Below are 27,693 nucleotides of genomic sequence, written 5' to 3' on the forward strand. Positions count from 1 at the left end.
TTTTTTCCAACTAATTTAACTACATAGGTGTGCTCTTTTTCTTCTTGCCTTTATACTAAATTACATGGCATCGGCGCAGCATGTCCTCTTATAATTACACAGGACTTTGGCATGAGTTGTACGACCGATCGCCTGCCTGAAGTGAACCCTCCTTGAGTTACATCTCCATAATAATATATCCATTGCCACGTATCCCGATATAACGGTGCTTTTAGGTACCTCAAGCACCGGTCATCGTTCTCGTCGAACCCGTCGCTTGCGACGAAGGGCTCGACGAGTAAATTAACCCTCAGACACAGCCCACTGAGTTTCTCGCCGGATCTTCTCAGTGGGTCGCGTTTCCGATCCGGTGGTAGATTCTGCGAAGCACGGCTCTTGCTAGGGTTCGTGTTAGCAACGTCATCAAGTTTGAGCCCGCGAGCTCACCTACTAGTTAAGGCGACGCTGATATAGCCTCTCAAGGCTATCAGCTTAGATAGGGATAAAAATGCAACGTACTAGACGGAGAGACTTTTTGTTTATACTTTTGGCACTACTTTTACTTCATTTAGTTTTCATTGGAACGAAGTTCCTTATGGGACGATGGGACGAGGGGTACCCTAACCGGAAAAAAACGTCCGTAACGTAAGATTTTTATTAGTAATGCACAGTGTTCGACTTAACTTTGTAATAACGTACAAATTAGAAATGCACACCGTGTACGACTTACCGTTGTACTAACGTACAAAAAATAACATATTTTTTTATCATTCATTGACCACGATCTCAGAGCGTTCGTTTGTGCAATACACTAACTCTTATGCAAACAACCGTGAATGAAGTGTACCACAATAAGTTCGCACGTTACCGAATGACCGTGGGTTGTTGCGAAACCTCCAGTTTTATTTTTATTTTGTTTATACCTCGAATAGAACTTAAAATTAATATTTTTATAATAAAGAACTTTTTTTATTTCTTTTTTATTGCTCTATAGGCAGACGAGCATACGACCCACCTAATGGTGAGTGGTTACCGTCGCTCATGGACGTCAGCAATGCCAGGGGCAGAGCCAAGCCGCTGCTTACCGTTTAATACTCTCCACAAGCCTCGTTTGAAGAAGGACATGTCAACTTCGTTCCTATCCGATGTCCCACGACACCACACATCTTTTTTTCTATGATTTTTACTTTATTATTAAACATTTAGGTACACTTGACTTTACCCATGACTTTTCATATCATTTTCAACCAAGTCATTTTCGACAAAATATGTTTAAAAAAGTAAATGGTAAGCATGTATATTATATTTTTTCAAACGAATATTTCATCTAAGCTATATTTCTAAAGTAATTAATATAATGCATTAAGACAAACCAAAATTAAAAATTTTGAAAAAAACGGAAAAAATTGAACTAAACATTACAAACATTGAATTAATGTAATCCTTCTTACTCTCCAAAATCTTGAAAGGCGTTCCAGCGAAGAACTTTAACCCACATACACAGCCCACTGAGTTTCTCACCGGATCTTCTCACCAGATCTAGGGATGCTTTTACCAAGCCATCGGCGCAGTTTTTCCAGTCATGATATTCTCCTCCCTAAACTCATATTTCTAACTTTCATCAATTGTATTATAATTTATTAACAAAGGTAAGCAATACGGGTAAGAAAAATATAAGAACACTACTACTATGGTTTGATAATAGGGGCAGTAGTAATAGTAGTAGTGAAAAGTTGTCTAGTTCCGTTCTGATTTAAAAACTCGATTATACAGAAGAGTGATACTAAAGAGACATAGTATACGAGTATGTTCATTTCTAGAATTGAGTTTACGAGATAATGAGAAACAATATTTTTGAAAGTTTCACTTGAAAGTATGACTTAGACACGTACACATATTAATAAATGAATACAATGTGACGGATAGGCTGGTTCCATGGTGTTTTTAAAATGATGACGTCAGTGCTGCTGACACCATTCTCTTTACCATTATCGTTGCCTTCCATAATGACAGTAATAATTAAGACTAACCTTTGCAATGAATTCCATTTATTACATTTCAAGTGTACAACGATAAGAACAGAGAGCTCCGCTCTGTTAGACTGCTCGAGCTGAAATAAATACATAGATAATGTACATAAATTAGTTATAGATAAGCAACTCAAGCAGTTAACAAAAATGTTTACGGGCGTAGGCCACTAGATGGCTTCACTTCGATTAGTTTCTCAGTAGATGGCAGTAACATATTACCTATCCTATATTTTATTTTTAATGAAGGATTTTGTAAATTTTTAGAAACCATAATTTCATTTAATCAATCTGTCTATTTTACAAATTAAATTAGAGTTTTTATGTCATAACAAACAAAGACTTATATGATTTATATTTTTTTTCTGTGTTTAGTTATACAATAATTAAATGCCTTCACATTAACAACATCCGTATAGGGGTATCCGCTACAAGATGTCGCTAGTTTTCATGCAAAAAATCTTTGTCTTAAAGTATCGTAGTTTCAGGGCCCTGTCGGAATGTTTTGTGCGACAATAGTCACTCATATTTATAGCACAGTTTTAGGGGTAGCTTAGTCATGAATTCTCTGGAATACCGATTATACCGAATAGCAATTGATAGCATGCGTAACATTGAGGAAACAGTTAACTTGACTTATTTTTAGTCAACTAAATGTTAACGTTGCGCCGACACGGCCATTCTGACCGGCGGTGCATGCTCAGCACCAACAATTTGCATGACGGAGTAGATAAGGATTAAAGGAGATGAAGGATGTAACGGAGGTGAAGAATGGGCGGAGTTTTTAAGGTTGCGGAGGTTCTCTTAGAGTTTTCGGAGGTTCTCAGAATTGTTTGAGATTATACTATCATCTCATTTTTACCCCACCGGAGCACAGTACATCCTACTAGCTGGAGCCACGGCGGTCATCCACAGTGCTTTTCCAGGAATCTTTTTTGCCACTCACCATCCGGCTTTGGAACGGACTCTCATCTACGGTGTTTCCCGAGCGCTATGACATGTCCTTCTTCAAACGAAGCTTGTGGAAAGTACTAACGGTAGGCAGCGGTTTGGCTCTGCCCCTATCATTGTTGACGTCCATGGGCCACTCACTAGTAGGTGAGCCGTATGCTCGTCGGCATAGAAGGGTAATAATATATACCTAAGAAACCTATAAAATTACAAAATTAGAAACATCCTTAACATCAATCGACAGTTATCTTTTTATAACCACATGCAATTATTGTCATCGAATACTGCTTTGCCTCATGGAGATCGTTGTAAAAAGTATAATTTCGTAATCTGGTGTATTTGTTTCAGGATTTTGCTGGCGAAAACAAACTGCAAAGCGATTTAACACGATAATTTGTTGACATAAATCCAGATATTCGACAGGACTTTGCTAGTACCGGAATTTCGCTTAAATTAAGAAGCTAAAATAAATATTAGTAGCGTTAGATCATATTAGGCGTATAATTTTCAATGTTTATTACATAAATACATTTATTACATAAAAGTTATTCATAGTTTTGATAATTTTATAACCTTCCTCGATAACTGATAACTTTCTGTAAAATATGAAAGTGAAATTACCAAATAACTAAAATAACTTCTGCAAGCTGATGTAATTTAATCCAGTTTTAAATGTATTCCTCATTATTGGCACACCAGTTACATTTTTTTTTTGTTTTAAAACTTAAGCTTTTAACTTCTAAAATAAGTTAGGGATGATGAATGACAAATTATTGTATATTGACAAACTGCCAAACGTAATTCCGGTACTGCATTGTCCAAGTCTAAAAATAAGTAGATGCACAACAACACTGCACCAACTGCAAAATCATGTTCAATCTACTGAATATTAGATTTGCTCAATCATAAAATAACTTTTGCATGTTTTTATTCTCATTTTCATTATTAGTTTTAAAGATATAATTATGTGTTTATTGTAATACATATGTATTTGCTTTACTTATAATACAAGACTAATGTGATTTCTGTGATTTCGATTTTCTGCTTCGTAATTAGTGTTGTCACTAATTGAATTGTTGTCACTGAATTATTTACTTATTACAAGAAACGAAGCAATAAATCGAAATCAGAAACTGTTCAAATACGAATCGAATGATAATAAATAAATAAAAGCACAATATTGGCACTGAGCCTACGCAGGTTTATGCCTGAAACTGTATGGTTCGAACCGTGATATTTTGATGTGGTTTTATATTTTTAGAACAGGCATTCAATCGGGGCTTACATACTATCTGGGATACACCCAGACTGCAATTGGTAACAGAATTTTTTTTTAAACCTCTTTAAGACAACGTTAATACTACTAACAAAGTCTTAAATCCTATTTGGGAAGAACAAAACATTTTAAATTGAAGTCTGGGAGCACCCAAGATCCAGATTATTACTTTTACTTTTTTAACAAATCATCCCACATAACGCCATTGTTTTGTTACATGACATACACTGTAGTAAAATATTATTTACTTATTAACCAATTCAAGATCTACATTTAACTCAGTGCCATTACTAGAAAGAAATACGTTTGTGTATATACAGGGCAAAATACGTAGTAGGTACATCAGGTACACCCAGATCCTTATACCAAATAAGTTCAACAGATCTACTGAACCAATCAGCAATTGAATAGCAGGACAGTTACTGAACCAAGTACTGAACTAAACTAAGTACTACCACCACTAGTACTGAAATTTTAGTCTCCTAAAAGATAATAACAACGATTCTGATTTTTCTGATCACTAAAAACTTCAACAGTACCTACTAATCAAAGAATGGAAATACAAAAATACACTTATAGAATTACAACAAGATGAATGAGATAAAGATACTCGAAGAAGTAAATTCCACTAAAAGTCAAGAGTCATGGGTGTGTGACTGTGCACACAGCTGGTTAGAATTACAAAACAAAGTAAACACAACAGAAAAATCATAAAAACGAACACCCAATTTTACACACCATAGTATCCACATTTGTCAAAATAAAAGAAAAAAATTATCGAAGATGGTTCGATCACATGTAATGACGCCCAAACGATGATAGCGTGAAGCTTATCAGTATCAGCTTTTCATCAGCTTATCATTAAACGCTCAATTCAAATCATCTTCTTGGGTTGCTATAACTATGTGAATAACGACATAGACACCCGGAAAATTGTACCTAGACTAAACGGCAATAGTATACTACAATACATACCTAAGTAAGACTAATATAACTTATAGAATAACTTATTAGATTAAAAAATATTAGATTTTAAACAGTTAAATCACCAGTTATGACTGAAATCAGCGACTAGTATAACAGGGATGGCGAACTATGTTGTGCCTTTTTAAATTTAAGAGGAAATAATCAATTATTAGAAACTGAGAATAAAATTGCATTTATAGGGATTCATAAAAATCACGGAAATCTAACAATATAAAAAAGAATCGTAAATATATCTTCAACATATTGATATTGAAAATACCTTAGTTGCTACTTTCACATTAAATTACCAACGACAATTAATTAATAAGAGACACTGCCCTCCGTGACGCAAACCCACATCTGTCAAGGTAGCAAACAACCTTTAGACGCGGGAAACACCCTGCCGTCCTAAAACCTATAACGGCCTATAAACTATAAATCCTTCCGATACGCAACGTGAATCTTGAGACATGAAATTAAAACTTCAATTGCATTGTATAACGGCAGTACCACTATTCCAACCGACAGGCACGACTGCTTTGCGGTAGAAATACCTATCATATATAAGTCGGTTGGGATATCTACCTATCCACAGTAATAAAATTTGTTGTTCATTTACTGCAAGTGAAAAATAGAGCTCATTTGTGAGACTACATACTCGCTGCGGTGTCTGAGAAATCCGATAACTACTTAACCCTAGGAGTTACGATCTCGTAGGGTTCTCTAAAAATCTAGGTTTTCAGGATAACTTCAGCCCCCTGACTACGACAAAAAAGTTCGAAAGGCATTCACATACTTCCCAAAACAAATATTGCAAACAACCAAAGTGCCAACAAAATATGATATTAAGTTTAAAACTGTAGAGTGATTTTGGACACTGATATTGCTACTAAAATATAATAATTTAGGAAGGAATATTTATTAGATAATAGAAAATACATACCCAGAGGGAATTTATCAAGTTCATAGACTGTACGTACTATTTCAATTACCGTTGGAACTGTTCACTTCAAATCTGACAATTGAAGATCTTTTAACGGCTCTATCATTATTGATGTAAATTTAATTTCTCAGAAATTTCAAAACCGTATCGAGTTCTTTTCGTTGGCCATAACAAAAGTTTCGCTAGCCCTAGTATACAGTACTGCACAGTGCAACATCAGCACACATCACTGAAACTATCGTGGTAATCTATTGGAGTATACTAAAGTGTAAATTTATGTGTACTTTCAGTGTTTTTGTGCTGAATGACACCAATTTGCTCTGCGATTTTCTTTTGTCCCAATCGTGTTATTCCTTAGAAAGCATCCAGATGCAAGAGCAGACCCGTAACACCTGGACTTCGGAGTGGATTTATTTTGCTGTGCGTCATTTGCTACTGCGAAAGCTATTTTTTATTATATCTAGAATGAAATGGTAAGTATTAAATACATTTTTATAACTAACGTAACTGAAGACAGAACACAATTGGAACCCGATAAAACTAGAATACCTTATATTACCCACCAAACATATCCTTGAAAATAAATTATGCTGGTCATATAGCACTGTCGTAAAAAATGTGTCGCGTCTAGAAAGCGCGTCATCGCACCACGTGCCTGACCTGATGAACGCAAGTCGGCGTTATTTGCTGCATAATTTACATAGAGATAGACCGGAGTCCCGTGGGCTTTGCACCCGTTGAATTTCTATTGTTTAGATTGGAAAACTAAGTGTACTCGTATTCTATGGTCGACTTTTGTCCCACGTACATAAATTAGAATTGGTCATGAATATCAGTAATACCTAAGCGGCTTGAAATTAAACAAAATGGTTTCTTAAACATTTGTTAATTATATCAGAGTTTCTCATTACGTTTCCAATAGCTATGGTAAACGCTGGATGTCGAAGAGGATGAACAAATCGATTACCTAATGGCGCTGGGTGACCACCCGACCCCGCGGAGATTGACTCATTTGCACTGCATTACATTACTGAGTGACACGGACAGCCACTCTCATCACGAACATTAATGAACAAATTGTTGTTCACGGTTTTCAATACAACTAGTGTGGAAACCAGTTTCAATTAAATGTTTCTCAAGTTATATTTATTCATTATTAATTAAACGGAAAGCACATTTTTGAGGGACAAAAAAGAACAAGGTGAACAATCTAATTTGGCATTATAAATACTTCCTACATGAAAATTTTTCATATCAAAACATTTGTTTAGAAGAACATAGAGAACAAATGAATATTAATAATAAAGCCCTTAGATGGTTGCACAAACAAGATCACTCGTGATAAAGCTACCAATTACCAAACAGATGTCTCATGTTGCCTTCGGTTCTGTGACAGCTATAGAAGCCGTATCTCATGCAATGCATTCAAGTACGCGCATTAGCCTCTCTGATCTCACTTGACGAACTTCTGACTGTATTCAGATACCCTCCTTCATATTACTATCATGTAGAACAATGTTCATACTACAACATTCCTAAAACAATAGAAAGTAAACTATATGGGCTCGATAATTTCATCAATGCTTCTCCACGGCGTCCTGTCTTCGGCGGTCTTTATAGTCTCGGTTATTGGCAAGCTGGTGAGCGTTTTTATCAAATCTGACCACCGAGTAAGTGAGCGACCGCGTGATCTTTCTTCTCCCGTCAACCTGGCCATTAAAACTCATTAGTCGAGTTTCATAGTCAAATAATATGCTCAATTTACGGCTTAGGCCGTTGCATAAGTATAGTAAACTCAAAAATGTTTTTATTTACTACGTATGTAAGTGCGTAAACAAGCTCACAACTCACCTGGCGTCAAGTGATCCTACCTAGGCCCTTAAAGATTAGGATGGCCGACTATTGAATAATGAATTGCTATGGAGCAATTACCATTTCAATCCTCAGTTCTTAAAATGAACCACTGCGTGCATTCACGTTTTGAAGTCAATGGACTCCGGTAACCTGGCTGTTACTGGTAGTACCTCCTCATACTGGTAGTACGCTAAATGCAATGAAAAAAAATTCCATATCTAAAATCAATAACTGACCATGAAATTATAAGTTTTAGCCAATTTAGAACCCATTGACGTGTATGTCTAGACAAGCCTAAAACACATGTCCCAATTGGCACGATCGCTTACTTGTACTTTAGATCAGAAGACTAAATTGAACTAAATGTTGTCAAGTTCAATGAACTATGACTGACTAGCTACTCGTGATTAGGACACTTATTTTTAAATTGGCAATTTGATATCTACTATGTATCGAGTGGTTTAAATTGTATCAGGCGTAAACGAGGTTTTATGAAAGTTAGATAAATTATCCAATACCTATCAAAAAACTTAACAACCTACCTGAGAATAAGTGGTCATAATCGTTCCTGAACGTCATTAGCGCCAAGGATCATAGCAGCATAGCTGAAACATAGCCTATCACAAAGGACTCTGTCCAAACCTCGTTCGAAGCACATCTCATAGCAATTTGGAACACAGCATCTAATCTCGGATAAAATATGGCAAAAAAAACGTGTATGAATTGCTAGAAGACGCATTGTGAATGAACGCAGTGATTCTAAGTAGAATGGATGCACTCTGCTTCTGTGGCGGGCCATGCGACGATAAAAAAGAGACGACGGGATTAACTCAAACAAATCCTCAGAGCACACCATAGAATATGCGTAACAAAACACAGAGATAACCTAAGTCCTTCCGAAGACCCAAATGTTCCTAACTATCCACGCGAGCGGCATTATAGAAACCCGAACTGCCTACTGTATTGAGTCAACGGGAAGTAATTGCTAGGTTCTTGGGAGCCCCAGTCTAGTCTTCCACATTAAAACGAACCTGTGTATTAAAGACAAGTCACTTTTGAGGTGTGAAATACCGCTTTGCTCTCTTAGATAGTCTTAACATTTTAGATGCCAACCAGGCTGCTTTTACCATATCACATTCCCGATCTTGCGGACGGCATGGTAAACAGTCGACGTCGCCCAAAACAAGGCATTTCGGATCCTCCCGATCCACTGACGGTACTTTTAGGTACCTTAAGCACCGGTCATCGTTTTAGTCGAACACGTCGCTTGCAACGAAGGGCCCGGCGAGTAAATTAACCCACAAACACAGCCTACTGAGTTTCTCGCCGGATCTTCTCAGTGGGTCGCGTTTCCGATCCGGTGGTAGGTTCTGCAAAGCACCGCTCTTGCTAGGGTTAGTTAACGCTACGCTAACGCAACGTCGTCAGGTTTGAGCCCTGTGAGCTCAAGACCATCAAGCTTAGGTAGGAAATAGTACATTGTGCACCAAGGGAGAAAAGTAGGACATTTCCTCCCGCGTATTGAGATGTCCTACTTTTTTCCCGCGGTGCACATACTATTTTTTCTCCTACCAGGCCGAAGTAGGTAGGAGAAAAATAAAATACCATATCAATATCATGTACAAGTAAAATACAAGCGTCCCGCGGTTTTCAATATTTGTTAAACAATTATAATTTACTCATGGACTTGTACATAGGTAATAAAAGATTATAGGACACAATTAGGCACGAAAAAAAATGGCAAAAAATATAATATAGGTATTTGATATAAATATGCATACCAATGGAACTTCTCTAAAATCGGTTCGTTTTTTGGGATGCTTAAATAAACTAACAAACAGACAGGTACGTAAAAAATTAGGTGATTTGGACTTGAGACAAACTTCTGTTGGAATAGGTATTAGGTACCTATAATATGAATTATTAGGTAATAAATTACTATTTACATACAGGGATATAGTTTACAAAAAAAACATGCTACGACAACATTAAACTAACAAAATTAAACTAAAACTTAAACTAACACCATTTTTTCTATTCCTAGTTTTTTCGCCATTCGCAGGTAAATGAATTCAACCTAGTTCAACGCACTTGTTTTAGTCTAAATCAGTTAAACAAACTATTAGTAACGCCATCTCTTGAAAGCTGCATACAATTAACAAACTCATCGCATTTTGCCTCAGCTGATTAGTTTTGTAGTTTAAATATGCCAGATGGCGCTGTACATTCTAAATCGGATGTGCATGTGCGAATTTAGTGATAAATAATGTCAAGGCCAGTTATTATAACCACAAATTTTAGTTTAAAATGTCTAATTGATATTGAAATGACGTTAATAATTCAAAGTTTTATGTTTTTGAACACATAAATTTTAACATATAGCTTATTTTGCTCAAACTTGTAAAGTGCAGTTGTCGCTTCCGCATCATAACCTATCATCCGGACTATCTATGGACACACAAAACAAGGTAATTCTTAATGATTTCTAATCATTAAACTAAAAATATACTACTGATACCTACTTAAAATTGAGAATTAAATAACTTTAAAAAAGAAAAAACGATAATTGACGTGAATTTGTCTCCAAAAAATCTAAAGTGAATATTGCAAATTTTAAATTTAGCGCCTCAAACTGAGAAACGCATGAAGTTCGCGTTGCGAATCTGGCCGATTGATGTGAAAGATATTCCGAAGGCCGTGAGTGAACACGGAAATCGAGATGTGTGTGTGGTCAAAAAGACAGTGCAAGGTAGGGGTCGGGTGGCGTTTGTGATGGCAAAATTTTTGCAAATGGTGAGTTAGGAAATATTGACTTGTTGTGTCTTGAAATAAAATACTCTTTTGTGACAGTGAAAAATGCGTGTGATAAAACATTAATTTTGTGCTTACTGTTATTGAAATCCAAAGATTTAGTGATACGGAATCGGCAAATGGCGCTACAAATATCTAAAGTTGACACAACTACGCGTTTAGAAATCTTAAACATCTTCAGTTGCCAAATTCTAGGCACGCGGCATGATCTGTGATAAACAAAGAATAATAGTGAATCCTAAATTTCCCTTTATAGAGCTTGTGGACTTAGCAACTGGGACATCCAGCTTGGCGATTATAACGGTGTCAGCATGTTGCGATTTTTTTGGCCAGCGGTACTACTTTTTTAAACTCGTTTATAGAGGCGGCTAGAGGTTTCCGCGTCCCGTAGGGTCGGTGGCCTCCGCGGCGTCTTCTGGACTTAAATTACATAATGTATAGGTGTTGTTTAGAACATGCAACAAGTAGATATGTGTCGGCGGGCTAACTGTCAATGTGGAGTACAGTAAGCTCACTGCCCGCGGCCCCCATTAATTCGAGCTGCTGATGTCACTTATCTGCGCTCTCCTATCTAGCCCTATGACCGCCAATTTTTGCACGACAATCCTTTAAATCACAATGTAAAGATTTAACAACCAGATATTGTATATAATTTCCAGTTGTATAAATACAGCCTAAGTGATGCAAATCTAGTTCTGTCTTCAGTATACAAAATTGAATTTATATTATATGAATCAACCTTGTAGTTTCATTGCTTGCGAATCATATATATTAAGAAAGGTTGAAATAATAAAAAAGATTGTGACTTTTTGCAGCACGTTCACTGACATTAGCACCAACAATGGACCAGCAATTCTGCTTGCGCTGGAACAACCACCCTAACAATCTGACCGATGTGCTTGCGAGTCTTCTGCAAAGAGAGGCTCTCTGTGATGTCACTCTCGCTTGTGATGGAGAGACAGTCAAGGTAGGCTTTATCACTTAATAATTTTACAATAATTATGAAAATAAACATTAACATGTGACTCTATAGACCATGAGAGATGATATAATTTCTCACTATTAACTTGATTCATCAAAGAAAAAATATCCTACATAAATATAAAGCCCTTAAACTATATATATTTTGGTAAATAATGTCTAAAGAAATTATATAAACACATTGTTGGAATAGGTAAATAATATAAAGGTGTTTGTGTTGTTAATAATTGTTGTTATGAATTCTGACACAAGAAAATGCAATTTATAGTAAACAAACATGAGTAATTTCAATTCATAACATAATATCATTGACAACAAAACTTTATTATGTTTATTTTTTTTAAATTAGATTTTTTTTGTGTTTATTATTTAATATATATATATTGAATCTTTGTAGAGAATCTAAATGCTAAATTCAAGGTTCTGCACACATTAATACTGATTAAATTCAAAAAACAGATTATGAATAAACTAATGATTACTTAATTCCAAGGACAGCATCAAAAGTCTGTCTTATACCTATATTTTTGTATAAAGGGTTAAATAAAATTTTTAGAGTTTGTTTTTCAAATTGCTACCTTAGGCCATCCATTTAAAGCAGCCTTCAATGTAGTCATTTGAATATTGACTAGTTTCACAAGGTTATTTTTAACTTAATTTGTGCTTGTAGTCATAATATATACTATAAAAAAATAAAACCATTTTAAGAGCTGTAATAGAATACAAATGAGACTCTGGCCCCATGTCTTAAGGTGGGTAGCTTCATTCACGTTGTGAGGTGTATGTATGGGTCCAGTAACCACTTTACGTGGGCTGTAAGCTTAAGCACCCCCATGAAACAAAACTACAAAAGCAGTAATGGTAGTTTAGTACTGTTTCAAATCAATTCCATTGTTTGGTTTTATGATGGACCTAGTTTAAAAAAAACTGCTCTGCATAAGCTTATCACATTTAATGTAGAATTAATCGGCTGATTTTTTTTTTGCTTAACATAGATGTGCTAAAGAGCAATGATGGATTGAGCCTGAATGATGCTAAGCAGAAATAGGAGTTAAAGATAACTTCTTGAGTACCTCTACCCAACGTAAATTAATTTCATTGAAATAACTACTGACCTGTCCTGCAAACGAAACGCATCGCTTTTTTTCATTCAAGTAATAAATAGCACTATCATGACACTATGGTACCGATACGATCCGACCAGTGATTATTCAAAATTTATTAATTTTGCGTTATCGGGTAACGGCGGCTGCACGCGCGCTTATGTAATTAAAATTTTGCTGAATTCATTTATGTTATGGGAATCTTAGCATTGACATAAGGTCTATCCACGGCATAGCCGTAAGTTTTTTTTTTTTTTTCCTACCTAAGCTGATAGCCCTAGGGGCTATGTCAGCGTAACCCTAACTTTAGTAGGTGAGCTCACGGGGCTCAAACCTGATGACGTTGCTAACACGAACCCTAGCAAGAGTCGTGCTTCGCAGAATCTACCACCGGATCGGAAACGCGACCCACTGAGAAGATCCGGCGAGAAACTCAGTGGGCTGTGTCCGAGAGTTAATTTACTCGTCGAGCCCTTCGTCGCAAGCGACGGGTTCGACGAGAACGGTGACCGGTGCTTGAAGTACCTAAAAGCACCATTAGTGGATCGGGAGGATCCGAGATGACGTGTTTTGGGCGACGTCGACTGCTTTCCATTCTGTCCGCAGGATCGGGAATGTAGTTACCGGCGGCCACGATGAGAGGGTTCTCGTGTCGTGCCGCTTTATCGAAGTGGTAGCCGTAAGAAAAGAGCGGGCGTCTTACATATTAGGCCACGGATGCTTGAATAGCATCGTTTAGGACTTTCGTTGTAAATATATGAGGGCCATAATTTATACAGTAAAGAATTTAAGAAAGCTGTTCGTTCACATTACATTTTAGTAATCTAAAGGTCAATAACATGTGTAGACTGGCTGCTTCCTCCATATGCCATTTAAATTTAAATTCAAAACAATTAACTATGAAAGCTAAACTTTATGCTAATAAAATGCAATTTGTTTTGTAGGTTGGAAGGAGTCTGCAAGAAAAATGCACGTTTTAAAACTTTCTAATTTTTATAGCAGTTGTTAAGCGGGTTTTAGGGTCTTCCATCTAAATTCTAATCCATCGAATATATTATTTTTGTCTGGCAAGCGCAAAATGTGTGCTAAGTTTGTTTGCTAGGAATGCATCGACAAACGCTTGCGGATCATGACTTGTTTTAATTAAACACCGAAAACGTTGTTAATAATCATAATTATTATTCACTCACGTTATATCTTCATTTGAGATGACCTTGAATGTTATTCTACAATTATTCGCCGTAAATTTATGTTTCGTGTTCTATCTAATAGTTATATTCCCGTGATGAAACACCGAAAAGAAATTTGCACGAGTTATTGCTGCTATAAATGTAATATAAGTACAGTAATGGTTGTGTATAAGTACAGTAATCTCAAACCCGCGAGCGTACGGTGCCCGCAATAAGATATACCGATGTACCGTGATCCACACGCGGGTGCTATTATAATCGGTACCAGTTATTGAGACTAACATATTTTCATACCTAGGCTTAATTAATTTGAACGAAAACTTATTATCCTTTTTTTCCTAACAGTCTATTTTTCAACTATAGAAAACATTGATAAAATTATTTTAAAAAAATGCATATGCATATGTAATAAATGTATTTTTATTTAGGACACAGGTGAAGACCCTATTATAATAAAAATATTTGTGTGTGACTGTAGGTGAAAGTATAATTTGACCAAAATAAATTATTTCTTATAGCCGAAAGTAACCGATAAGCCAATATTCTAAATCGCAAAGTTATTTTGGGCATAAGATTTAAATGTATGGCCTTTCGAAAGTATGTATTTTGTTTTAGTGTTATTAATCGAGTGAAAGAAAAGAATAGTGCGTAAAGCGATTCCATATTTGAGTAAATAATAAGTATGTTAAATATATTTTCCCGAAGTTACGAAAAACCTTGTTAAAAAACATTTACTACCTAATTAAAATTACAATAGGTTTGCCAGAATGGTAGTTATGCACTGTTTTAGAATACAAACTGTGTAAGAATTGTAGAGACCTTCACATATCTCTGCATCATTTCTTTTGTGTGGATTCTACCCATTACATTTGTTGAATAAATTTAACGTGTTTTTGTTCTTTATTCTAGGCACACCAGACAATATTATCAGCATGCTCACCATATTTTGAAAGCATATTCCTGCAAAATTCGCATCCACATCCCATTATATTCCTTAAAGATGTACGATTTGCAGAGATGAAATCGTTACTGGATTTTATGTATAAGGTAAACTCCAATACAATTAAAGGAACATTTTGGTAACTAAGCATTTAAAATAATCAAATGGAAAACATATTCAAATATCATTGTTTTCAGGGGGAAGTAAATGTTGGCCAAAATATGCTACCAATGTTCCTAAAAACTGCAGAAAGTTTACAAGTTAGAGGTTTGACAGAGAACAATACATTGAATCCGAAGGTAATTTTTTTTTCGGCTACTATTTTAACTTTCTAATGTACCTAGCTGGACAACTTTTTGGTGGGAACGCGACAAGTGAAGTTGTGTTACTTTTTTATTTTTTTCATTTAGTGTTTCTTAAGGTTTAAATGTGTAATAACGGTGGTTTATTAACTGTTTACAATCTGTGAAATTCCACAAATGTGAAAAAACTGGAACAGCCACAGGGCGTAGCTTCTCGGGTACTTCCAAAGATTACACTGAAAGGGTCTCAGTAAATAATCACTATTTTACTGAGAATATAGCTCATCCCATCTTATCTCGTGTCATTTAAGTTAATCCCAATTGATAAAACTATCAAATTATGGCCTGGTCACGAGAAAAGTGTAAATGAGGAGATGATTGTTAAACTATGACCAGAGCTGAATGTAAATACCGTCGTCTATGTATGACGAAGTAAAACTGGATTCCATGATTACTTCAAAACAGAAATATTAAAAATGTTTAAAGTCAAAAATATTACCTAACTAGCGACCCGCCCTCGCTTCGCTTCGGAAACTGTAATTTATTATTGATTTCTCCGCTATTTAATGGTTGTTATTATACATATAAACCTTCCTCTTCAACAACTCTATCTATTAAAAAAACCGCATCAAAATCTGTTGCGTAGTTTTAAAGATTTAAGCATACATAGGGATATATAGGGACAGAGAAAGCGACTTTGTTTTATTCCTATGTAACTACGCTTTATTATAGGTTTCATAATGAAACAACCACGTTTCAGTTAGAATTATATTTGTCGCTACGAATTTTGCAGTCGGAAGAGCGATCGACGCCAGTGGTGGGCGCGGAGAACCTATCCCGCGCGGAGTTCGCGACGCCCCCCGCCGCGCACTGCGGTCCCCCCGTCGGACCCGCCCCGCCCCCCGCGCACCCCGCACACGCCCAGCACCCCTCCCATCCCGCACAACACGTGCCGCTCGAGAAGAGGCGCAGGAAGAACTCCACTCTACCCAGAGACGATATCGACAACAATCTCTACCGCCATTATGACGTGAGCAAACCATACTATAATTTTTCGAGATTAGAGCCAAATAGTAGTAACTAAATTCGTTATTTAAACTAAATACAAATTTATCTCCAGGACAATAAAAATAGTATTTATTTATTTATTTCATTGATATGAGTTCTAAGGTACCTTGAGGCACCTTGAGATATGAGTTCTAAGGTAAATAGACGACTAACATATTTTGTGTTTCATTCATAACAAGAATAAATGAGGCCGTCAGCACAAAAGTGGCCTAAGCTTACCATCGTTAGTATGGAGATAATGAGGTTTGAATTTACTTTTACACAACTTCGTAGGCAAAAACAATACGCACAAAAATAATGTTTACAAAGCCATCTGTTATCTATAGGTGAAACTAGGGATAGGCCGCTTTTGCAAATTTATCAGATATGTTTTAAATAATTTGCAATATATCGTTTTTTCGCATTAAAAGTGTACAATTTACAAAAATATTCGAAATTGAGTTAATATGCGGAATCATTTGGTATCACCAGTATTTTTCTCATAAATACTGTCAAAAGAGCGTAGTTTTAGTTTTTTATTTAGTTAACCTATATTTTAACTAGTATTAACATAATTAATACATAATTTTATCTTTCATTAAAAGACAGATAATGTAACTGGTAAAAAATAAATGTTTCAATGATGATTAATATTAAAAATATTACATGTTATACCTTTAAAACACTCTCCTAGTAAAATTAGTAAGTTTTGAGTTTATACAGTTTTAATACGAGAAGACGATATATGAGAGATATGAGAGATTGTGGGTTAGGCCACTTTAGCGCGGACGGCCTCTGCTGATAGCCTTGAGAGGCTATTTCAGCTTCACCCTAACGTGTGTAGGTGAGCTCACGGGGTTCAAACCGGAGTGTTGCTAACACTGACCCTAGCAAGAGCAGTGCTTCGCAGAATATACCACCGGATCGGAAACGCGACCTACTGAGAAGATCCGGCGAGAAACTCAGTGGGCTGTGTCTATGGGTTGATTAAATGATGATGTTGCGTTGCCGAAACAGGTTCCGGTGAAGAGCGGGAAATGTTCCACGGGGTCTGGCTCGGAGCCGTCCACCCCGCCGCCCGCGCACACCCCGCACGGCGCACAGCGGCTCGGCACGAGGTCGCCGCTCGTCAAGCAGGAGCCGGACTCCCCCTACATGCCGCATGTGCCGCACCCGTCGCCCTTCGAGCAACAACACCTGCAGGTCAGTTACCAGTATCAGTACCACTCAACTGTCAATGTGGAATCACATTATGAATTTCCTGATTGCTTGGTTTTTTTTAAATTTGAAAAGAATGCGCAAAATGCAGTTGTGTTTTGTTTATAATTAATGTTAATAAATTTAAATAGAACTAGGTGAATAATTATATTTATTAATATTTGACAAACAAGGAAATAGCTGAGTTTTGGAGCGGCTCTCTGTATTTTAAACTGTATGTTTTGTGGAAATTGCTGTGAAGAATTGTTTTAGATAATAATAATAAAGTCCCAACGTACTACCTGCCAGTATATCAATGCATCTCTAATATTGTAACCATGTTTCCGGTGATAATTATTGCCACATACCAGCCTACAAACATTTTGTCTGGAAATGTGATTTAATAGAAAGATTACCTAAAAATAGCAACCATATTTTTGTGTTGAAAGAATGATCGTTTTAGTTCATATGCAAAATCAACATTTCAACACCGCATTCATCTCATATTCACTAAGACTTAAAAATTTACATATTAATTTCTAAGATATAGACAGAAATAAGCTAGTCAGCCTTAAGCAGTGTATTGTTCGAAACTGCATACTTTTACCAACAATCTTCGGTTCCCATTCTTCAGGGAACATTGCCTACCCTAACCATTTTAAATCAGCAAATATTTATATATGTATACAGTATTTTTTGTGCATAATTTGTAAATACGTAGCTTAAATGAAAAGATGAAACAAATGAAATTTCAGAACATCGGAGTTACTGACATGGCATCGATATTGTCCCAGCCACCGATCAATAACGATTGCAATGAAAGTGAACCATCGCTGCCGCCGCACCCAGACCAGACGGACACCATTGACGGTATGTTTTTTTTTTTTTCTATTTAAAACGACCGCCAACGATTCCTTTCTATTTGTGGGCAAATTTAACGTTTGCATGCCATTAAGGTCTAACGATCTGAATTTTAATAAAGATGAATTTCATTAGTCGTTTCGGATTGAGTTACGTAACATTTTTGGCGGTCGACAAATTTATTGTCTTGCTAAACGGAATCTTTGTCAAGAATTATATTAAATAAAATTATCTAAAAATAGTTTATTTTTTTCAGTCATCTGCATTATAATAAACCTTCACATTCTAACAAAATTTCGTAAAAAAATATCTTCACATTATTTCCTAACAAAGATTCTAATTTTAAATGTTTGCATTATTGTTTTTTAAATATATTCTGAAACAATGTATAATAATATCATTCTTGTACATTGTTTACAAAAATATTTTTATATAAGTTGCATGAACAAAAAAATACACTGCATGAACTGTCTTGTCGCTTATCAGTCGACTACTACTCGCACTAATAAATTAACAATCGCTTCTTTGTGTTTCGCTTCTGTAGATATTCTTTTTACTATTTTATTATAAAAATATGAAGAAATCGGTGTCATAAGATTTCTGTACAGTACGATTTGGCGCCCCCGAGGGACATAGGTCGTGCGATGTTAGGTCTTTGCAATGTTAGGGAGTGACGAAATATCTCACGTTGGTCGTCTGGACTCTGAGACGCCTGTTTGATTAGGGTATGCATGGATTAGGAACAGGTTGGGGAATTTGCCAAAAAAATAACAAGTTGCTGAAGTGTGCCGTAGATGAGTGATTACCGATAGAATAAAACAAAACGAGTGATTGAGTGAGCATGCTGTTTTCATTGTGGAAAAAGAAAGGAAAAGAAAAATTAATCGAACATCTTACAGGTGATAATTTCGGAGTTGACGAGAATAAAAAACCGTGGGAACCGTTCAACAACAAACTTTCGAACGTTGAAAATCTCGTCAAATCTTTTAAACTAGCTCTGACTCAGAGACCGTTTAGTGGTCCCGAATCCTGCAACGTATGCGGTAAACTTGTGAACAATTTAAAAAAACATATGAAATCACATAATCCGGAACAGCACAAGTGTCCCCTTTGTCCAATTATATTGACTCGCGCGGACAATCTCAAAAGGCATCTTCGTATGAAGCACTGTTCTGTTTTGAGTTCAGATAACTTATCCAATATTCAGAAAAAATGTGGATTGACTTAGTAGAAAAAAAAAAATATTATATAATATCATAAACTTGTTAATTCATGATAGTTGAGGAAAAGTTACTGTCCCATGGATGAGCTTGTAATAATTCAATTTTTAACACTAACATTCTAATGAATTTGCTGCTATGTTGGTTCCTAATACTTGCCGTTAAATTCTAGAAATAAGGTGTTGTGTGTTTTTCGTTTGCAAATAAATTTATCTTAAGATTTAATATTCTTTCAAAACAACTAATCAAAGAGTTTTAACTTATGAATGTCGTTCGATGTGTAAATACGGTCAATATACAATAAACTCACGATGTAAATGTAAATTAAATAAAATTATAAATTGAACCACATTTATAAGTAATCAAAAATGTAATTAATTTACTAACTAATTAGTTTATTAACTAACGTTAGGAAAAATGCTTTTTTTACATTAGGCTTTATCAGAAAGAAAAAAGTACAAAATCAGTATTAACAATTAACGTAGTATAATAATCTTTGTGATAAATTGAAAATTGTGATTCTTATGGTTGCCTTTAAGAACTAAACAATCTACAATGTAATTAGTTGTAATAATGAAATTCTGATCGCGGTTCGTACACTCTGAACAAGCTTGTTAATAATCATCTCAACTAATAAACCACTTCGACGTACTATTTTCATTTAACAATTGTCTTACAAATAATGTCGTCTTTATATAGAGTTTACTGAAACTGCTGTAAAATGATCCACTCTTTTATTGTATTGCTTTTTTTTAGTAAAAGAAGCCATGTTTATTTGTTCTAGAATGAAGACAACACTAATTCCTTTTTTAAATATTCCTTGAATAACTTCAAACCTCATTGGTTCAATAGTCGAACAACCAAATCACCTATGAAGTAAATCGGTTGAGATGTTTATAAAAACGTAAATCTCCAAAGTCCACAATATACCTCATGATCTCTTATTGTTCCTTTTAGTTTGTATTACAAATCTAGCACTATCACAGTGCTCAAGACTGATATTTTGCTTTTGTAACTTGTGTATTTTTAATTTAACTTATTTTCCCATTTAACCTGATAATTAACGTACATAACTTGTAAGTTTAACGTTATTGTGTGTTTGTTGCAAATATACTCTCCTTTATTTATACCTCTTTTTTTTTCATTACACCTTTCCTGCTTTTATATGATTAACAAACAGCAGACCTATTTCTCTCTATAAATCGCCTTCCATTTTTGGTGACAGTGAATAACAAAACTTCATGCAAAAATAACAATCTAAAAGTAACCAGCAACACCATTTCTTCAATATCATTTGGTTCATTTTGCATGAATCTCCATTGAATATATTTTGTTAAAAATAATTTCAGAATTTTATTTAACATATTTAAACTTTTCGTATCCGATATACAAAGCTTTTATAATAGCGCTAGGTTAAGCATTAGAACAGCGGTAACAAATATACTTAGCTTTAAAATAGTGCTCAATTCCATCAATTAGTAATAAGTTAGTTAGTCCTCTCAAAACTGACATGTAAAAAAATAAACCGTCTCCTGAATGAATCGCTCTACGCAGCGAATGTTGCAGCACCAACGTCTCTCTCAGTAACGCGCTAATGGCACATGATCATCAGAAATCTGAGTATTTTAGAACCAGCTCGAATTAACAAGTAATATGTAAGAGTTGAGCGGTTGGGACTGCGGCATTGGTTCGTGAGGTGATGAAATGTGAGTGTCGCGGTGAGAGCGCGCGGTGGAGTGACGGATGGCTGGTTGCAGGCTCTAAGGGCTGGCACATGCGGCTGACGTTCGAGCGAGTGGCGGGCGGCCTCAACCTGCACCGGTGCAAGCTGTGCGGCAAGGTGGTGACGCACATCCGCAACCACTATCACGTGCACTTCCCCGGGCGCTTCGAGTGTCCGTTGTGCCGCGCCACGTACACGCGCTCGGACAACCTGCGCACGCACTGCAAGTTCAAGCACCCCGCGTACAATCCGGACACGCGCAAGTTCGAGCCGCCCACGCCGCCCGCCGCCGCGCCTGCGCACGCGCCCCTGTTCGCGAACCACCTGGACGCGCCGTTCGACTGATCGCGCGCGCCGCTCGGTCCCGCCGCCCTCGCGTCCGAACCGCTTCCTACTTAGGATTAAGCTCAAGTGCTATTACTTAAAACGGGCCTCTGTTGGCGCTCCTCGTTTTTAGTATTGTCTCGGTTGTGCATGTGACTTGCCCCGGTGTGATCTTTTATAAGGTTTCGCGTCAGGAATTTACCTATAATATTATTGATGTTACTGAATCGATGACTCGAAGCGTGTACGTAGGTAGATAATTTTTTTTTCTATACCAATCGCTATACGGGAACGGGCAAAAGCAATAATATGAAGTTAATTTTATTATTACCATATTATTTTTTTATATTGTATCGATAGGAATCTTAAGATAAAAAAAATAACTAATTTCGAGTAGCGGTGCGACCGTGAAGTGATGTTGGCTATTAACAGGGCCTCCGGAGTGAGCCCGCTCTTTCTTGTTATATATTTATTCGTTAGATAGGAAATTATGAGTTTCCTGTAGCTAATTATATTTATTTTATTATTAAATCCTATGGGTGGAATGGAATTACATCAGAGAAGGATGTTGGGGACTGGCAAGAGAATGTGATCTGTCGTTAGTCAACGACATATAAATATTGACTGAATCTCAGTGTAGATGCATTTTTAACTCTATGAGGCCTTTGCAAGATGGATAATTATTAAGGATTTGTGATGTTTTAAAGGATAGCGCCTAAGGAAACATACGAAAAGATTTTTTTATACTAGACTAGTTGATCTATTTACAGAGATTGTTTTTTTTTTTAATTCTTAGATTCTATTGTCTGATTCAAAATACTTTTTTTTATATTTACATAACCATATATGATTTATTAGTGTTGTTTGTTTTGATTGATCAATTAGTAACATTGATTTGAATTATATTCAGTTATCTATTAAGTTATGGAGTAATCAATGTTGAGATGTTTTATTATTTTATCGTTAGTAGTGTTTTAATTGTATAACGGGCCGCGGTCGGCGCGCCCACTCACGTGTGATCGGTGCTCGGGGTCGATGACCTCTTTCAATCAATTAATTTAAGACGAATAGAACGGAACGTTTCGAGGTTACGCATTTAGTAACTAATATTGGCATTCTACGATTGGGACTAACCTAGCGTTTATCTAATTATTATTATTTTTTTTATTTTCGATTTTAATATATAAGATTGTTACAATTTTTAGCTAAACATTTAGAGTGGTACGGTAACTGAAATGTGATAAAATGGAATGGTGCTAGAACCAAGAGTGTTAAGACGCTACGATTCGACTTCTATGATAAATATTAATAAAGTTTTAAATGGTTAGTTACTTTACATAAACGTAAGGCAGCTAACGTCCGGTCAAGGTCGCATCAGTTCGGTCAACGAGTAATCGAAGCGTGGTTCGTGACGAAGTAAAGAGATTACAGTATCACTCAAGTAAAAAAAAAAAAATTAACTTCATTTATCGATGGATTTCAAAATTACTAATACCTTACTAGAATTTTAAGCCAACATATTTGTGTGTAAATCAGACCTTATTGCCTACCAAAACGCAAACGTTCGTCGAGTACGTTAGGGTAACCGCAGATCCGAATAGTGAATCCGTGAGCGTGTCTCATAACAAAAAAATCGGTTGTCGGTAAAGTCGGTTTACTGACGATAGTTGAACGTGACAATGTCATAAGAAAATACACCTCAGAGCGAGGTAACGCCGCATGGTCATGTTTTTCGTGCGTGCAGCTGGCTCCATCGAATTATAAGACGTTGTCACGTCAAAACCGTTATGACGTCATCGCTGTCGAGTAGCTGTGAAAATGCAATTCCACTTGTGCAATTTAATCAAATAGTCATAACTCATAGCTAGATTAAACAATTGTCTATTGAATATAGGGGCCCACCCAAAGTAGTAGGAAAGGAGCTCGCGTGTCCCCACATACAATCATAAATATAGTCACCAAAACATATTATTACTTCCACAAAGATTTTATATTTACTTTTAAGTATAGCAAAGATTTTTTATAACTACCGTTCATTAATTATTATTGTGGGCGCTTATTATTTGATAGTTCATTTCATACTCAGTGCAATATTACTAGTTATTTAATTACGTAACCAAACTAAAGGATATTTTAAAATATATTAATGATATCATTGAAAGAGAGTAACTACCTATTTGTATTTTATATATAATATATATATAAGTGAACTACTCCCTAACTTGTATTTAGTGAATCGCAGTTTGGGTTACGGTGATGTACAGGTTTTATAGCTGGTAATATTAAGGAAATTAGCTTGTTTACCTCTGCCAATCGTAATAGTTGTGTACTGTTTAATAATTTATTGTCGCGCAGTTAAAAGTATATTGTTGAAATAGATCATAGCTATCCGATACGGGTCCGCCGTCCGGCGAGTCAATCACTGTGCTGATCTCCCGGTCTCTTTGCGCCGCGTTAAACGCTTCTTGCATCTAATCGTTAATGCATTTTATATAACTATAAACACGAGACCAATTTTTAAATATTGAATTCGCTATATATAGCGAATCGATTGATTTAGTGTACCATAAAAAATATTAATTTAGATATTTTAGGTTAGGATACTATGATAGTGTCTGGCCAGAATATTTTGGAGTATCACATCGTTTGGCTCAGAAAATATCTAACTTTGATCTCTTTTCAGCTTTCAAAAAGTATGCAACTTAACAATTTGTAAAGATGACCACGTTTGAACTTAATGAAAGCTAACTTTATGCCATATGGAATTTAAACATAAGGTTAACGAATTACTAAATTAGTCTTATGAAAAATGAGGTCTTTGTGGACCTAGTCACTTGTTTGGCCAATCTAATGAATATTCCAATTTATTGTATATTAAAATTTACAAGCGGTATCACAAGATGTGACCATTCGAATTCAATGGAGTGCAGGATGAGCTCTGAGGTTATTCAGGATAGCAATGGTCTAGTTATGTTTATTTGTTTCTTATAACATTAGAGAATTTGTTATAGCGTTATAATATCACAATAGTGTACCACTAATAGGGAGGGGGTGTCAAATCGTGTGCCTAACAACTCTCTTTTTGTTATGTTATTACATGAAATTTTATGAACGATTTGTTGTTTATGAATATTTTGTTTTTTAATTCCTTGGTTTGATGCCTCCGTTAAAGTTTATTTTATATGATTTTGTTTTATGCAAGCAGTTAATGCAATTTTATTTTCACATTGTTTGATGTTATGTAATGCAATTTTAACATATTGCAAACTCCTGCATTTATCTGTTGTATTTATTACTAATTTTTTTTTTACATTAAATTGTGGTATGTTACAAAAGCCGTGTAGTTTCAGTTGTGTGTTTTGATGAACAAGGTCCCCCCAGTAGGCGCACCGTAGCGATCTATAGAGCCAGGTATGGTATGGCGACAGTGTTGTTCGCAGCCCGCCACCAGGCGCACGTGTCGGGTCCGCACGGCCCACAGTACTCGTACCACAGCATGTTCGTCGCGGCCGCCGAGAGCACCGCGCTGTGGCGCTGCAAGTCGTGCGGCAAAGAGGTGTCCAACCGCTGGCACCACTTCCACTCGCACACCGCCCAGCGCTCGCTGTGCCCCTACTGTCCGGCCACGTACAGCCGCATCGACACCCTACGCTCGCACCTGCGTCTGAAGCACTCCTCGCTGCTGCTCAAACACTAAACGGTCAACGAACGCAGACGCCCCCCGACCCCGACCTTGCTCTCGAATCTCATGCGAATATTCACGTTTTATGTGTAACCTTTTTAATTGTATTGATGTGTAAGCGCGTATTTTGTCGCACGTATTTGTGCATTTCTTATAGCCGTTTATATAGGTAAGTATATCGTTGTATTAACCGAACATGACTAACAGGGTAAATATCATCAGAGTTAGTGAAAGTTGTTCAAAACGACTTATTGTTTATTAGACCAAACTTCATTTGCTATAGAAACGAAAGTTAATTTTTGCAACGATTTCAAAATTATTTAAGGCGAGCGTTCCTGAATCTCAAATTTAAGCTTTTTCCTAAAATTACCAAGCATGAATTTCTATCTTAAACCATCAAACGAGTTTATAGAAAGATATTTAATAAATTAAGAGATAATAATTAATAAGTTTTGACTTCATAAAATTTGTAATCTCACAAAATCTCAAAATCTATCACAATCATGGAATTTATATATGAACGAAAATTAGGGCCATACGTTTACTTAAGGTTAACTGATTGTTCAATTCATAGAAGGAAATAATTAAGATTTTTTTTCTGTTTGACCTAGAGTATACTTTCTTAACTTATTTTTATTGAAATATGTAAAATAGTAAACTATAACTTGTGAATTAACAAAACGATCTCATTAGAAACCTTTCGTCATCTCGCAAAGTTCTAAACTCGCGACGCTCACAGAGTCTTGTTAATTACTGATAGCTCTGAAAAGGATCAATACACCTTTTTGCTTAAGTATGCTATTCTAATGTTTTTTCATTTTTTATTCAAATAGAAAAAAAAACTGAACGACTGTTAATAGCGCATCTTTTAAAATTTTAAATTATAATAAAACAAAAGAAATTTAGGTTGTCCTGAAATAACAAGACTCGCTCATAAAATGTACTTTTTACCATTTTTATTTTGTTTTGGCAGGGATATTTTCATAAGGAAACTCGACTAAAATTCTTGGCTCATAACATAACTGATCCAAAGTACCAAAAACTACGGCTAGCCGCCTAAAAATAGTACATAGTTAAGTTTGAAAAACCTTTATTTATAGATTTAGATGGGAAAAAATTGGCCTGAAATTCAACCCGTGAACAGACTATGCCACTGGTAATTTGAATTGACAAAAATTATCAACCATACAACGCTCGCCTTAATTGAACCATAGTACCTGTAATATTCTTCAGCGTGTTATCCTGCAGTCATGTGTTATTAAATGAAGGAGAAGGAACTTTTTGTACGAGAAAAATAAACGAAATAAACTGTCAAGCGGGAAGATAAGACTGAATCGGCAACAGCTTGTGATTGTAGGAATGGAATAAAGGGTTGGTTGTACATAAATATGATTTCAACTATTTAGTTAGGATAATATAATTGGAAATTACGACTGCGTGTTCAAAATTAAAGTAGACAACGCGATCAATGTATCGATTAGTATACGTTTTAAAATTATATTTTTGTATTACTATTACAAAAGTAAGTATATTAACATTGTGCCATTAATAAAAATTTATCACGCAGAACATGGCAAAATTTCAACTGCAAAACAGTTTTAGTTTATTTCTTCGATTTGCTTGACCCGTTTATACTTTGCTGAAAAACGTAATTACCTACAAGTTAGTCACAAATAGATAACGTGACAATATTTCAACTAAAAGATTATTGTAAGCTTTTAATGTTTTGATGTACTCGTAGATTACAGTCGATAGGTGAGTAGTAACGGTTATCTGTGTACCACTGTTTGAATCTTTAAAGTATTAAATCACGAATTTAATGAACGTAAATGTCTAAGATAATCCAAATTTTGTGTCGTAAGTATATGTTGTGTGTTAGATGAAAAAGGTCCAAATAGGATTCGTAGATTAGCTTCATCAAAAATGTTTACATCATAAATGTGTAGTCATTTCTGAATTTTATCAATTTTGCTTATTCTCTAGGGGTAGTTTACAATTTATGAAATAATCATTACTTATAAGATGTGCTAGCATACCTAAGTCCCAATCTAAGAATGTAGGTATTTTAGGTGTTCCACGCGTGGAATCATCGTGAACTTATAAAATGACACGAACTCAATTCGTGTTTTTGTTATGATATATTTTAGAAAACTAAGTTTACCGTTATTGTTTCGCGTTGTTTTTATTGAATTCTGATTTTGCTCAATGTTTATTTAGGTAGTAACTGTTTCACATGCCAATGCATTTTAATAAGTACGTCGTGTAGATGTAAGGTTGTAAATAAACTCATAAATATTTCGTGTCAAATCAGTGTTT

The 27,693-nt window shown here is 35.7% G+C and overlaps 1 protein-coding gene and 1 non-coding gene across 9 annotated transcripts; one reads left to right on the forward strand and one right to left on the reverse strand.

The window, feature by feature from the left end:
• Positions 1 to 2,056: 2,056 nt before the first annotated feature.
• Mir3205 (microRNA mir-3205) lies at positions 2,057 to 2,170 on the reverse strand. The gene has a single exon (NR_107488.1). It is a non-coding gene; the product is annotated as a microRNA mir-3205 (primary transcript).
• Positions 2,171 to 6,348: 4,178 nt separating this feature from the next.
• Positions 6,349 to 27,684, forward strand: LOC101743086 (sex determination protein fruitless). Of its 8 annotated transcripts, none has more exons than XM_062669077.1 (9): positions 10,228 to 10,464; positions 10,620 to 11,142; positions 11,623 to 11,774; positions 14,991 to 15,128; positions 15,219 to 15,320; positions 16,117 to 16,353; positions 17,388 to 17,573; positions 18,323 to 18,437; positions 19,328 to 20,777. In XM_062669077.1, exons 3-9 carry the CDS (start codon positions 11,649 to 11,651, stop codon positions 19,654 to 19,656), a joined length of 1,233 nt encoding a protein of 410 aa, XP_062525061.1. In that variant the 5' UTR covers positions 10,228 to 10,464; positions 10,620 to 11,142; positions 11,623 to 11,648; the 3' UTR covers positions 19,657 to 20,777. The 8 variants fall into 8 exon arrangements, with proteins under 8 accessions (XP_037867721.1, XP_062525062.1, XP_037867723.1 ...); XM_038011796.2 differs by lacking the exon at positions 19,328 to 20,777 and adding an exon at positions 25,124 to 27,684 and having other exon boundaries at positions 10,229 to 10,464; positions 10,620 to 10,789; XM_038011797.2 differs by lacking the exon at positions 19,328 to 20,777 and adding an exon at positions 25,136 to 27,684 and having other exon boundaries at positions 10,230 to 10,464; positions 10,620 to 10,789.
• The last annotated feature ends 9 nt before the right edge of the window (positions 27,685 to 27,693 follow it).

This window comes from Bombyx mori, chromosome 6 (genome assembly GCF_030269925.1).
Source record: "Bombyx mori chromosome 6, ASM3026992v2".
NCBI lineage: Eukaryota > Metazoa > Arthropoda > Insecta > Lepidoptera > Bombycidae > Bombyx > Bombyx mori.

Excerpts from the sequence above, each read along its gene's own strand:
- LOC101743086 (XM_038011793.2), top strand. The coding sequence starts at position 11,649 with ATGGACCAGCAATTCTGCTTGCGCTGGAACAACCACCCTAACAATCTG. Across the intron at positions 15,321-16,116 it reads ACAATACATTGAATCCGAAG|TCGGAAGAGCGATCGACGCC; the intron begins GTAATTTTTTTT and ends CGAATTTTGCAG. Across the intron at positions 18,438-19,327 it reads CCAGACGGACACCATTGACG|GTGATAATTTCGGAGTTGAC; the intron begins GTATGTTTTTTT and ends AACATCTTACAG.